The sequence below is a fragment of the Epinephelus lanceolatus genome, chromosome 5 (genome assembly GCF_041903045.1).
Source record: "Epinephelus lanceolatus isolate andai-2023 chromosome 5, ASM4190304v1, whole genome shotgun sequence".
Classification (NCBI taxonomy): domain Eukaryota; kingdom Metazoa; phylum Chordata; class Actinopteri; order Perciformes; family Serranidae; genus Epinephelus; species Epinephelus lanceolatus.
In genome coordinates this window covers 34,465,219-34,480,045 of record NC_135738.1, presented here as the reverse complement: position 1 = coordinate 34,480,045, position 14,827 = coordinate 34,465,219, and the positions used below count along the sequence as shown (strand labels likewise).

At 45.0% G+C, this 14,827-nt stretch overlaps 1 protein-coding gene across 2 annotated transcripts in view; it reads right to left on the bottom strand.

The window, feature by feature from the left end:
* Positions 1-1,380: 1,380 nt before the first annotated feature.
* Positions 1,381-14,827, bottom strand: part of ccnd2a (cyclin D2, a) — a 182,416-nt gene continuing 168,969 nt past the window's right edge. For both annotated transcript variants that reach the window (XM_078168113.1, XM_033634040.2), the window contains 2 exons: positions 11,905-12,053; positions 1,381-5,735 (listed from right to left, as the gene is read on the bottom strand). In XM_078168113.1, coding sequence (XP_078024239.1) covers positions 5,562-5,735; positions 11,905-12,053 — 323 coding nt within the window. In that variant the 3' untranslated portion in view covers positions 1,381-5,561. The remainder of the gene's footprint in view (positions 5,736-11,904; positions 12,054-14,827) is intronic.

Here is a 14,827-nt window from a genome sequence, read left to right as displayed (position 1 = left end):
GGGTCCAAAGGTACCATACCGAAAGTGTTCATTGAAACCGGGGCTTATGCTGCCCTTGGGTGTGAGGGTGAGTATGAATGGTTGTCTGTGTCTATGTGTCAGCCCTTTGATAGTCTGGTGGCCCGTCCAGGGTGTATCCCGCCTCTCGCTCAATGTCAGCTGGGATAGGCTCCAGCCCCCCTGCGACCATGTACCAGGATAAGTGGTTATGGATTGTAGGAGCCATGTTGTGTTTATTTATTTATTCTGTACCTCCAAAATACAGGGGGCAGTATTTCATTTGTTTACTGACCCTACCCGGATGTTGGCGGGGGGTCAGGCAGGTTACTTGAGGTTACTCAGTGTTGCACAGGTGTGGCTGATTAGATGGGAGAAGCAAACAGTTTTCGACTGTGCTTGTGCTTGAGCGTTTTTCTGTTTATAATTTATGTGGACAAGTATTAAGTATGTGGCTTCCGCAAGAAATTAAATGAACATTATTATTTCAAACGCAAAGGAAGTTTTCGCTGGTTTATTGCCTTGCCTGAGTACACGTCAAAACAAAAACAATCAGCATCCAGTAGTGCTACAGGACCAGTCACTACATGGATAATGAATGAATGAATGAATGAATGAATGAATAATATGCAACTATTTGAACTTGTCATGACAAACAGACCTGTTGGCAACAAGTCTATTGGTCATAATATCTGTGAATGACTCAACTATGCTTGAATTAATGCTGCCACAAGAGGGCACATGTTGACACACTTTCTTTTGAAACAGAAGTCCTTCTCTATTTGTGACATTTCTCCAGATTTTCCAGATTTTTTATCTGTGTCCTAAGTTCTAACCATCCTTTTTGCTCACCACTAGATTAAATAATATATGTCACCATACCACAAAAACCATGCAAGCAGCTATAATGTGTCCTGATGAATGAGGAGGAGTGCAGCAGGAGGTCAACAGGTTATGCAGCATGCAGATCTCTATAAACTGTAAGTTCTCCATCACGTCTGTCTCTCAGTCAACTGTGGTCAGTGGTCGAGAGTCTTTTTTTCCACCAGCGCATATCCTCAACTTTTGCTGGCAGATTTATGTGACTGACCTGGAAAATCAATACATCCCTTTTTCCTGCATGTACACATTTACTGGGAGTGTTTATAACTGCTCTTCCTCACATTCTGGCCTGGGGAAGACATATGGTTCCACGTTCGTCATCACTGCTTTGTGTGGCTTTCAAGTGATTAAGTGCTACAGCTGAACTTTGCTCTGTAGTATCATTGCTGACTCACTCATACAAACACGCGCACACACACACACACACACACACACACACACTCCTGTACTGATCATGAAACAATTAGACACACAGCTTAAAAGGAACACAGGCGTGGGAAATAGTGAGCTGATGTGGTGTCACACCCTTTAAAGCAGAAGTTTATTGAACAGAGGTTGTGCAACAGACATTTGAGGTACATGATATGAGTTATAGTGGAGGGGGGGCAACTCAAAGGGAAATCTGCACCATTGAAACTTCCAGATATCAGAATATTTATGGTTGGACATGGCAGGTGTAGCTCAACCCATTATTATGTGGCAGTTACAATGGTGTGCACAAACAATATTTCAGACCAAAACATGTCTTTCTTACATACAGAATCCATATTTACTGACATTCAGAGTGATCGTGGTTGTATAAAGCAAGAACTGTACTTTGGCCATCATAGGAATGCTGTTTATTTTTCCCCTCTCTCGCACACAACAAGTCAGATGTAGCACCAACATGAACAGAAATGAACATGCTTGAACTATCTACGGAATAAACACCCCCGGAGAAATGTTGTCATGCCCCCCCTCCACTATAGGTTAAGTCCAAGTGGAAACCTTGCATATTTCCTGTTTCCCATCTCACTGAGCAAGTTGTTTCCCCACTAAAACAGTGGGAATCATCCACAAAAATGTTAATGTGTTGTTGCTTTTCCTCCTCCACCCCCACTGTATTGTATCTCCTCCGTTCCAGGCTACCTAACTGCAGAGGTATAGGTGATGGATTTGTTTGTGTTTTATTTTGTCCAGTAATCCTGAGGTATAGGAAATACCACTGATGCAGAATGTGACTGAAGAAGGAGAGCAAATAAGATAAAAAAAGGGGGAAAGGAGACATGCTATCTAAGCAAACTGTCAAACTGTACAAAGAACATTTCCAGTCGAATACTCATTTCATGTTCTTCTATCACCATCTACTTCGTTTTTTTTTTCTCTGAATGTATCTCTTAAGCAGTAAAATAATTATATTATAATACAAATGTTTATAAAATAGCAGCACACTCAAGTGACACATCACAACTAGGTAATGTTATTTTTTGTATAAATGAAACAAATTCATAGCTTTTAGCAGCGCAAAAAGACAACAATAACTCAATAAAAATATTGACACTTTTTTCTTGATGTCTTCACACCTCCTCCTCTGTCCTCTCTTCACTTTGGAATACAGTATCTCTTAATCTTAGAAAGACCCCTTTTGCGGGTCTGGTCACCCCATAAAATATATCAAACACAAATTGAAAAAGGTGGTCTCAATATATAACACATGCAACAGTAAATTGCAGGAAAGAAAATCACAACCATTAAGTTTGGGAGAGAGCTTACATCAGGCAAACAGAGGCAAAATGAAGAGGTCATATCAAATATTCAGACGGGGATGTTTTGGCAAATGTGTCATTAAATTGCCAAGTTTTACTGAAAAGCATCACTTTAACATTAGATCCCCCTTATTTTTCTTCAGTCTGACAAACATACACTCAGCAAAGTCACATACCATCATGAAAAAAAACTCAAGCATTAAGTCGAAGACACCTTGCTGTTGGCAAAGTAACGTGTCCCATGAAAACAAAACAAAACAAAAATCAACCGTCTCTTGTGTTGTGCTGATGTCTGTTTGGCTGATGAGCCCCCTTGCCAATGATTCAAAGCAGCAAAGCTCACAGGGGTCACATGTGTTCACTGACAGACAATCGGCCTGAAGCCAGCACCATAGAAAACTGACCAACCACTGCAACGCACATCAGTTAAGGTGGTTTCTGAACAAAGGCTCTGCTCTGTCTTTAAATGCAAACCTCATTGCCCTCTGAAGAACATGTGCAAATATTGGATGTTACCACCACCCTCTCTTGTAGCTCATCGCTGCCCTGTGTGACTATCTGTGGCTGTGACGCAGATAAATATGAAGAAAAAAAAATTCAAGTAAAAACAAATATTTCATTTCTTGACAATGTAAAATAAAATCAAACAGAACCCATGGATCAGTGAACTCTGTGTAGGCATTTTCAGATTCATATTGGCATTTTCGATTTGTTCAAATTCTCGAACACAGTCAGACTCCCCATCAACGAGCACTTGGCTTTAATAGGAATGTTTTTTTTGTTTTTCAATCTTTTTTTCTGATCGGAATGTCCTCTTGTCGCAAGTTGTGGAAAGCCTTTTTTAATTTGACTCTTGCTTGACAAGGGTATGTCTGACAATTGGGAAACCAGCCCTACAAAGTAAACCAAAGAAAAGGCTAACAAGGAATAAAAGAACACATCCATTCACCTCTAATCACCACCCAACGCATTTCATTGTACTTATCTCCTGGGGAGCATGTTCTCAAAGTGCTTTGCCACTGAAATCATATAGGGGAGCTAAAAAAAAACAACCCTATGTGGGACTCCAGATGCATTGACAGTATATTATCATCCTGTACTCCTCAACCCCCCCCCCCCCCCCCCCTGCCCCCCCCCCCCCCCCCCCCCCCCCACCCCCCACCCCAAAAAAAGTTCATCCTCACATGATCTGGCAGCGTACAGTCTTAGTTCCTCATTTCATTTCCATGCAAATGGAAACCCCGAACGTTTTAGTTCACTTAGCTGAGTCGGTGTAGACATCCATTATGTGAAATGAATGTTGATTCCATCCAAATATGCAGATATCAAAGTTTCATCGTGAGGCCTTTGGGCATCTTTTGTTATCATCTTCCAGCCACGGGCTGTAAATCCTCCACACAGCAGCATGCTCCTGCACCACTAAAATCCGCTCTGTCTTACCATCCTGTGCTGTGCACTCATGTGCCTTCCACAGTTCCACAGTGACTTCTTAGTTGCAAACTGTCCCTCTCTTTCTAAGTCTTCTCACGCCACACCCTGTTCCCTCCCTGCTAATTAACATGGAGGAGTCCGACATCCTCCAGCCTTACTTTCTTCCAAGACATCGTCCTCTCTTGTTTGCACATGTGCCATACACACTGCACATATGGGAGGTCATTAGTACTCTCCAGACTCAAAGCAGCCTTTCACAACTTAAGAAACACCATATTGTAACAACGTGAAAAAGAATGAAGTATCTGTAATATTTCATTAACAGAATGGCAGTAATAAACAAACACCTCACATGACCTCTGAGTGTGAGGCAAGACACCTCAGGAAAAATGCTCTTAGACAGATAAAGGGGCTCTATGTGACGGCCCCTTCGCCCATGTCCTCCTTCACTAAGTCTTTCTCTGTTTCGGTCATAGTTTATTGTTGGCCAATAATGAACCATGACACATTGTTAATGCATGAAGGCAGTGATATCGCATAGATGCCCTGTTATACTGACGGACAAAGTGTGTGTAACCTTCGCTCGCTCCATCGTCTTTTAACAAAGAACCGTATAGCTACGACTGCCTCACACCATCGAATGCACACTGCTAATATAGATACAGGATCACATGAAGCATTCATACACCACACACAACACACACACACACACAAACACACATACAGGCATGCATGCAAACTGGCATACTCACATACAAACACACACGCTTGCAGACTGCACCCCAACACTGACGCACACAAGCAGCCTGACAAAAGGAGCTTATTGATCTCTACTACTGAGTTCCAAAAATATGTCCAATAATAATATTAATTATAATAATTACTAATACTACCAATAATTATTATCATCCTGCCTGTTCCCTGGAATTGGGACCCACCAACTTTTAGCATAATGTTCTCACGGCTTCTTCTGTCTGTCTCTTCTGATGGGAGATCTCGTCCTCTCTTACACCAGCCACGAATGTAATAGTGATAATACTCATATTAAACAAAACAGAAAAAAAACCTTAAGCCCCACTGTGATCCCATGTATGCAGTTTTCTGAATGGTTTCCACAACTTCTAACATAAGAGCCTCATTATCAAGCTATGGTTAAAATATAACTTAAAGATCATACTATACAATCAAAGGCAGAATGCAAATATGATTGGCTTCCCTTCTGTATATCCAAGGCACCACAGAGCTTCATCTTGTATCAAATGCATTGCTTTTAGACAAGAACATCACAGAAAATCTATTTCGTGGGTAGGTGTTTTGGACTTGAAGAACAGAAAATCTACAAATAAAAAACTAGCAAGCATTGTTCTTTTTCTTTTAAAGGGCTTGTGTTTTTAACATTTTTTGTTCTTTTGTTCTTTTTTTTCTGCTTTTAACAAAATTGAGGGGGTTTTTTTCATGATGATTTTTTGTTGTTGTAAATCCTGTGCAACGACGCCCTCTGGTGGTTCACAAGTTGACATCGCGGACGTCTGTCGGGGTGGAGGATTGATCCAGCTCGTCCAGGCCTTTCCCGCTGGGGCCTCTCTGTGTCTGCTGTTGCTGCTGCTGCTGCTGTCGCCCCTCGCGCAGGCTGCTCACCAACACGCGCTCAATCTGCTCCTGGCACTCTTTGAGAACATCCTGCAATGCAACAAAAGAGAGAGGACAAGCTGTAAAAATATATACATTTTAATCTGCAAACGGGGGCAGGAAGTTTCTCTAATTTCCAGATCAAGTCAATTAAACTTTCTTGAATGTTCAAGTGTCCGTTTTGACATAGAAGAGGATTGATCACCCTCTTTTTGCTTTGTTTGACACCTGAAAAAACTGAAAGAATCAATTATCTCATCATATTGGCAGATTTTTGTCACTCAGAGAGTACGACATTACAGTTTAATATAGGAGCAAACAACTTTTTTTTATCAGCTGCAGCAATGTCACAACGGCTTGTATCATTTTTTACCTCGTGAGTCTCTGTGTGTGTGTCATCGTGACAAAATGTGGCACTGGTGACACCTATCGTAGCGGGAACTACAACGGAAGCTGATAATGAAGCTTAAAGGCTCTTTATCAAAAGATAAAGTACCACGATTGCTCAGTGAGGAAACTGGTTTCTGCAACTATCATCACAAGCAGCAAGAGCAATCTGAAAACTTTAGTCAATGCATGAGAAACAGGGGCCCCTGGTGAGGCAGTAGAGGGGCCCCTGAGCAGTGTAGGCCGGGGGTTTTAAATGACCACGACTTTCTAGCTGCTCCAGCTACTGCCAAGGCTGAGCACAGACACGGACCAGACCCAAGCATTACATCAGCCCACCAGGGTTGTGAATTGAACACCACCCCTATAGTGCTCATGTGCACGTACGCACATATATGCATTAACACGCGCACACCCGCGCATGCACACCACTGCTTCCCCCATCCAACCACCCACCTATCCCACCACCTCCGCCATTCCCAAACACACACAAAACCCAAACAGAAGTAGCCTTGACAACGGCGGGCTGAAAACACAGGTAGTACTAAAGCTATGTTAATTACATCCACCTCCTGTGGGAACACAAAGGTGGTGCTTTTTTAACGAGAGCCAGTCTGTGTGCCTGCCTGCCTGCCTGCGGGGGATCCATCCGAGACCTAGCCGGCTCGCCTTTCACCATCAAAGGCCGCCGTGGCAATCTGAGAATCCACCTGGGAGAGGAGCCTCTCAAGAGCGCTGAGTCCTCATATCCTTCCCTGATGGAGGGTTGACAGAGGGGACAGCGCAGCGCAAGAAGAGAGAGCAACTGACTGGGGAGAAGAAGACGTGGGGGGAGGGTAAAGGGGAGAGCGGTGCTTAATGGGTTGTTAGCAGGAGCATGAGAGAAAGGTCAAACTGTTTTTGAGTGAGGAATTGCGTAGAGAAAAGAATTTCAGAAGTAAGAGCTGCTGCAACAGGACAAATATGAAAGTTCCTGTCTGAAAGAGCTAATAGGGCATCAACACTGCTCTCTGGTGGTGAAATGCTATAGCACAACTGAGGCAGAGTCGCTTGCTTTCAGCTCTACACACACACACACACCCCCCCCCCCCCCACACACACACACACACACGCATGACCCCCTGCCTTAAAGCACCAGGCATCTGTGGGAAACATGACTGAGAGCGCCCCACGGCCGGAGGGATGGGTGAAAGTGTACTGCTTGTGGAGCTGGGGAAACATTCTTTAGAAATTTACAGCTAATTTAAACCTGATGGGCCACAGTTTGAGCCTGTATTACAGCTTCTGGTGCCACTGGGCCTTGATGAAACAAGAACTGAGGCCTCACTCACATCAGAATTGCTCTTTGGCAACACACGGGTGAGTGACTGAGGGTCACAGTGTCAAAGGTCAAAAGGCGTGACACACTGCAGGGTGAGTTGTACCGTGTTGTCGACGGGAAACTACATGAGTTTTTGACACTGACGCAACTTTTTAGAGCAGTGATTTGTTGGCATCCTGTACTGTGTACAGTGTTAGGGAGGATTTCTTTGCAAGCTGAATCTACAAGAAGACTAAGAGTTCTATTATATTGCATGACCTCTGACAAAATGACTCAGCCTAGAGGGGTTTTGCTGATATCTGAAGTCTGCATGAAGTCATTTTTGTCTTGACATCTCTTTTATTTTGAGTTCTCCAGCATCGACTTGTGATTAGTTTGAGAGTTTTTTGGGTCACGATCCATGAAGAATGATTTGATGTTGAGGAGGTTGGACTAGTCTGGGCTGGGTGCCTCTGGGAGAACGTTTTCCCTCGGCAATGGGTCTGACGTGGAGGAAACCCGACCAGCGTCTGTCCCTTAATCTCCTCCAGAGGCCGGCCGCTAACATGGGCGTGTGCACGCTCACACACACACACAAAATCTTCCCACCAACATGTGCCCCATTGGTCATAAAATCTCAATTCCTGTGAGAAAATTAAGTAAAGCGAAGAACATGTAAAGGAACTGCCTGTGTCTTACCGCAAGAATGCACGCCTTTACTTCTTAAAAGACATTCTCCCCCTGTCTTTGCTGCACTTTAGAGCAGCAGTTCGGATCCCATGCCAAGCCCCATGGGCTTTATTCGAGAAACTTTAATGACTTCAATGTGTGACTACTGGAAACACCAATACTGTTTTCAGAGAAGCTCTAGGTACTTGGATACTGAGGGGGCCAACAGCACTGAATAAGTTGGCCATGGGAGGTAGCGCTATACTGAAGCATCTTATTTTGTAGCCTCAACCCGGAAAACACATAACCACCTCAGATCCTCCCTTGTCGTTAACTGCCCTCCATCTGCCCCACCTCAAACATACATCATACTGTAACAATCTGTCTTTCTGACAAATCAAGGCATGCACATTATCCCTGGGCAGCCTTTGTGACACTGGCGGTAGGGGGGAAGTCGTGCAGACAGACAAAACCAAAAGGAAGAAATGTGTGAAGCCATGGAATGTGTTTTAACTGCTGACTGTACCACACAAGACAGTGTTAGCTACTCTGGGAGGACTTGGTGGTCAGACAGCTGAAACAAACATACAGGCAGACACACACTACGGATCTCAGGGAACCTTAAAACAAAATATCCGGAGGCTGACACTGGAAATAAGGAGTCACCGCATGACTTGAATTTCCACAAGTTACAATAGAAAATGTGACCTTTCTCTTTCTTTAGCCTGCATGCCGAAACACCACAAGCGGTGACGCCACAGGCTGTGTTAATAGAGATAATCTTTCTTAATAAATGCATCTTTGTTGCAAGCATGCTTGCTTCAACACACACTGCTGTTGAATTCCTCCCTAGGAAAAATCACATTTCAATTTCACATTCATCTATCGTACAACTTGTATGAGACTGTCTCAGTGATATTTAGGCCACAAGGGAAACCTGAGTGATTAAAAAAGAGGAATGAAAGCAGGAGGAAAAGGAAAACATGTTTCCGGTGTCTTAGTGTGTGACCCTGACCGAAAAAAAAAAAGATGAATGAGAGACTGAGAGAAATCGACTCAAACGATAAAATCTAGGAAGTGGTGGTCTTTAACCCTCGTGCTTCTTTACCCTCTACTTCCTGTTTTATCATTCAAGAATAAAAGGAAGCTCTACACGCTTGGCCTTCATGTGCTGTGTGTCTAAATTTTATTCCAGCTCTCTTACTGTCACTACAGATGACCTGAGCTCTTTAGGGGAGTCACAGCTGATCAGCTTCCCACTTGAAACTCAACACATTCTCACAAATTTCATATTTTCTCTCTGCACATTATGGCTTGGCTCTCAGGCGCACAGCCCCGTCTGCTGTCCCTAACAGAGAGCCCCTCTTGGCCACACCAGGTGTATGTGGGGCTACACACATTCTCCAGCGGCCCAAGACGGTGACTTGGCCCTATCACATTTCCACTGGAAAACCACAGCTTCTGGATACCACAGATGCCAGCAGGGTGCCAGGGGGGTGGCGTTGGCCATGATGCTGTTGGCAGCAGCAGCTGCAGAGGTTGGTGGAACTTGCTTTGCCTTCATATTTTGCCTGGCTCTTTGGCTGGCTACGAGACGCTGCTCTACCATCTTGCCGGGCCTCTACACAGCCTGCCAAAACCAAATACAGTATGTTATGTGTACACATTTAGACTCAGGTTTGTACCACCACCCTGATGACTGCAGCCGAAATTGAGGTTGAGGTGACCCTTGGGTATTAAATTGACGTATAAAGTGGTTGAGCTTTTGGGAAAAGAAGGTAGGGTAAGTGTTAAAATGACACAGTCAGTGATCACCATTTCCTCTTTTTTTGCGCATGAAAGCCAAACAGCTCAATCAGTGACAAACAGTGTAAAGAGAGCTGAAGCAACTTATTAATGCTGACAAGTACTTCTGGGCTTCTGTCATTAGTCTGTGCTTCATACATTGTATAACAAGTGGTGCACAAGTCTGATGTAAGTGCTTAAGTAACTTTATAAACCAAAATATTCTGTATGTGTTTAGTGTTGGCTGGCTTCTCAGCAGTTTATACTAAAGCCTCTCATATATGTTGAATTAGGAAGGGTGCCCTCTGCTTTGCCTCCCGTGTTTACTGCAAGCCATGGCTTGTCTGAATCCAGGAATGTGAAGAGTTGATCACAGAGACACAGAGCGACTTAATTCCCTCAAGTCTAAGACCTTGCAGCCTAAACACACTGAGGCCCTGTGCTGCTGAGGTCAGCTATTTGTTTTTCCTCAGCTGCTGAGCGAGACTTCACACAGCTCTCACCAGAGGGAGCCATGCTTTCCAGCAGTGCTGCATTATGGACCATAGGAGGAGACGAAAGAGGGCTGATTGTCGCGAGGGAGGCATGACCCCCTCCCTCAGTGTCCTTTTCACACTTCAACAGCTTTCTTCCACCCCCTCCTCCTACTTTGCCTCCTTTTGGGACAGAACATACCAGGGCTGAGGCTTGGGGTCCATGTCATGCCCTTTCATCTGCTCCCTGCGCACTGAGCACACATGAGCTCAAAATGTTCATGTTTGAATCATTACTAACTAAAAGCCTCTTTCATCATGTTTGGTATTAGGGGTATTCCTGCCAAGGCAGTGGCCTCAGACCTGGAGCTGGTCCCTGGGCACTGCGCTGCGGCTGCACACTGCTTCTGAATAGTTAGGATGGATCAAATGCGGAAAACTAATTCCCCTAAAGAGACGAATAAAGAATAATTTCAATTGACTTATCACCTCACAGTCTCACTCTCCTTACCCTCTGTGGCTTTGCCCACCTACTCACCCTCACAGTGAGCTATAGCAAGCTGAAGCCCTCTCCCATTTGCGTGATGAAAGCCAGGCATCTCAGAGTCAGTGGAGGCCCTGCCTGTGTTTGGACTCAACTCACCCACCACCGCAACATTCACTGTACCCAGACAGCCACACAACGGCCTGGCCAGCATTCCTGTCAGCGACAAAGCATACTGTATATGCTCTCAACCTGGCTCGATTTAGAGGATTCTTTATATGAGGGGGGCCTGAGCAGCCTGACCAGACTGATGGAGAGGAAACCCTGCCACATGCTACCTCATAGTCCGGTCAAGTGTATGCCAGATGAGACTGCAGATAAACCGATGCAGTTCAGTTCAGGACTGCTTTTAATGAAGACATTCTTAGTTGTAGATTGATGCTCGTTTTTATTTCTTTCTTCTCATGACAAATATTGGCAGTAGAACCCCCCAAAATGGGTTTGTGGAAAGCCAAATCCCAGTGAAGAAGCCAAATCTGAGTGTGACATTTCAACATTTCAACTTCTGTCTGTTGCAAACACACAACTTCAACAAACATGTGGCATTTCTTAACTTTTGACATAAATAACAGGGATATTTTCCCTCACAGAAATTGCAAGTCTGGTAGAGAGAGGGAGAAAAAAAGAATTTGCTTGTTAACAGTAACTGATTGTAAAACTGTGTGTTTTAGTGGAAATTAGATGAGTTGATTGTGGTTTTTTCACTGGAAATGTAAACTGAGCTTTAAACGACAGCACCAGCTGATTCAGCTTTGAATCATAGACTTACTGTAATAATTGTATTAGTAAACACCTAACTGATGTCAGCGGAGATACCAACAGTTACTCCTCCCTGTTCACATATTACTCAGAAACATCACCCCCAAAATTTTCCAGACACAAGTATCACTCTCTTAGCTAAACCCTGACTAACAAGACCACACTGGAATTCACTTCAGTGATTTAAACTCAGCTCTTGTTTTGGGAAAATGAGTAAATAAAATTCAATATACATATATATGTTCATATGTTGCAATGAATGTGGATGTGACGGAGGAGTAGGAGTGTATAAAACAAACTCACCACTTCTGTGTTTGTGATTTTGGCCAGCAGGTCTGTCAGGCTGTCGCCCCACTGTGACTGGTCAGCTGAATCCAGCTGTAGGCCGCAGATTGCTGCCCCCACACTTCCTGTGGCAATCATGGAGGGAGGGTACATGGCGAATCTGAAATCTGTTGGAGGAAGAAATACTAACTGAGTCAAATGTGTCTCCAGTGCTATTAATTTGTAAATTATACAAAGACGTATTTATTGTTTCGTTAAGCAAGGAGCTAAAATCTTTAGTTCAGTGGATAAATGACAAAAACAGCTGATTTACACTGGATTCTTTATTCACCTGGTGCGGTTTCTAAATTGCACTTTTCAATGCATATGCTCCACAAAAAGGGTACAGATACGTCCCTCCCAGAGACAATATGATTTGGTAATCTAGCAGTCAGCTAATAAATAATCCCTCTATTGCACTGGGTCTGAACGCAGTGCTCACTAATGACCAGGGGCCTGGATAATGAGGGTTCACTTGGCTTGTAAAGGAGCTGAAAAGCAACCACCCTCACCCGCTCCCCCACCCCAGTCCCCCTTTCCCCAGCCCGGCCCCTTTTCTTCCATCTCCTGAGTAAATCGTGTGCTCGCTGAAAAAAGCCCCATAGCGCTTGGAAAGGGAGGAATAAAGAGGCTCAGTGCCTCTGCCAATGCTCACTGCTGTAGGTCCTTTTTCCACGTGTGGTCACAGGCGTGCGTCTCAAAGACCAATAACCTTGTTAGCTCCCCTCACTGTCATTCATAATGCAAATGAGACAGCTTGTGAACGGGCCAGAAGCCCGAAAAGGCAAGGCAACTGGCATACAGGGGGAGAGAGAGCAAGGGAGACAGACAGACAGGGAGAGAGAAAGTTTTTCTCTTCACACACACACACACACACACACACATACACACACTCGCTCCTTTCTCTATTCTCTCTTTATGTCTTGCTCAACTTCTACCTTTCTTTTTGGACAACACATGGCCTGCTTAGATGGGGCCAGTGAATGGCACACATGCCCCAGTCTTTGTTGCTACAACAGGCAGTGGTTTGCATTGGCGGTCCTCCTATCTTTTAGCATATTAATAGAGTGGCGGGCCTGCGAGAGGGAAGGCAGAAGAGTGTGACTCCATTGTCCAGAGTCATCACCTCATTTCACCCAATTGAGAGACACAGCATCCATCCCCTCTCTGCTGATACCAATTCAGAGAGACAGACTGGACAAAGAGTGTGGCTGGACGGGGGGACCGGGGGTCGACGGGGGGAGGAAGATGAAGAAGGAGGGATGGACGGAATGGCGACAAGGAGAAAAGAAGGAAAGGTGGTGGGCTTGGTGGGAGAGGAGAGGGGGCAGACAAGTCCGATGCACATCACTCTCAAGTCTGTGTCCAGACTCTTGTGAGGTTTTGGAAGAAGAAAAGAGTCGCCCTCCAGTGACCCTCACCTCCTGCCTCCCATCCACCCCCCCGCCCCACAAGTATTCCTCTGTTCCTGGGCCACCTATGGGTTGGAGGAGTGGGCAGTGGGGGCATAGAAACAGCCTGCACATTAACATATTACCATATTCAATTGCAAAGCAAACTGCGTGCGATGGCCATGAAGGAGATTTTTCTTCCTTCTTTTTTTTTTATATCTGGAATCAAAGAGGTAGCCCCTTTGATAGCTGTAAAGGCAGCCCCTCGCTGCCTTTTTAACATGCACAGCCAGGCGCTTTCTCATCTTGTGGGCTCAGTGTTGACAAATAAATGAACTTATTATACACCCCTATGTTAGCCGCTGGGCCTCTGCCAAGGGGCGATTTATTAAAGGCTACCTCGAGCCAAGAGGAAAGAGCACACAAAGCCCCTCAGCATTACATCACTGCTGTAAGAGCACAACTTTCTATAGAGGGGTAGAAGGACAAAGGCATACATGGATTTACTGTACGTGTGTTGTGAGTGCAGACTGACAGGCAAGGAGGCAGACACCTAAGAGACGCAGGCAAGGAACAATGTACTGATGTCTGCATGCTTTAAGACACACACACACACACACACACACACACACACACACAGCACAGACGTAGGTTTGTGGGAGAGCTGAGTGGTGGACAGTGGGCAGCAAGCTGATTTTTCGCACTCAAGACAAGACAGGTCTGTAGCAGAACAAGGACGCGCGCGTGCAGCCGATGCAGGCTGACACTCCGGCCTGGTGGCTGCTGCATGTGGCGGGGGGGGGGAAAGAATGGCTGTATTTTAGGAGGCCCTCATTGATATTCATGTTGAGGATAAACAGTGTATGTAGCTGAGTGGGGACGCCTGCGATGGAAAGCTCCCTGTGAGCAGCGGCTGGCTGGCCTGGCCTGCACGCCTCTCACCCCCTTCAATGGCCCTTTCTCCTCCCTGCGCCCCCTCATCTCCATTCGTCCGTGTTCCTACCCCCTGAAACTTCATCCCCAGGCCTCTGGTCACACAGTCTGCTGTCCTACATGGCCCACTCCTCTTGGGTGGCTGCAATGCACAGTTTGCACATTAAACTTGTAAATTAATTAAAGTTGGAAAGTTGAACAACAGCCAAAAGAAGAAAGAAAAAAAGCCCAAACTCCCCTTCTCACCCTCTCTTTCCAGTGCTATAAATCAGGGTCTTGTATTCCATACATGTAGTGCTTATTGACCTTGTTTATTAAAGGAGTAGCATTACGAGGACCCAGGGCCTGTTGACTGATTAAGGCCAAAAACAAACATCATTTTGGGATTGGCATGACAGTACGTTTCACCGCTAATGCAACACCGCCTGGTAGTCAAAACAAGGTCTGTGGAGAGCTACTCAGACAGTACACCGAGCTCTGCGAGACAAACAACAACAAGTTCCCGACTGGGCTTGAGGAGTTCTTCCACGTGTAACAAGGGGAGAAATCGCTGATTAAGAGACAATAACTTGATACTG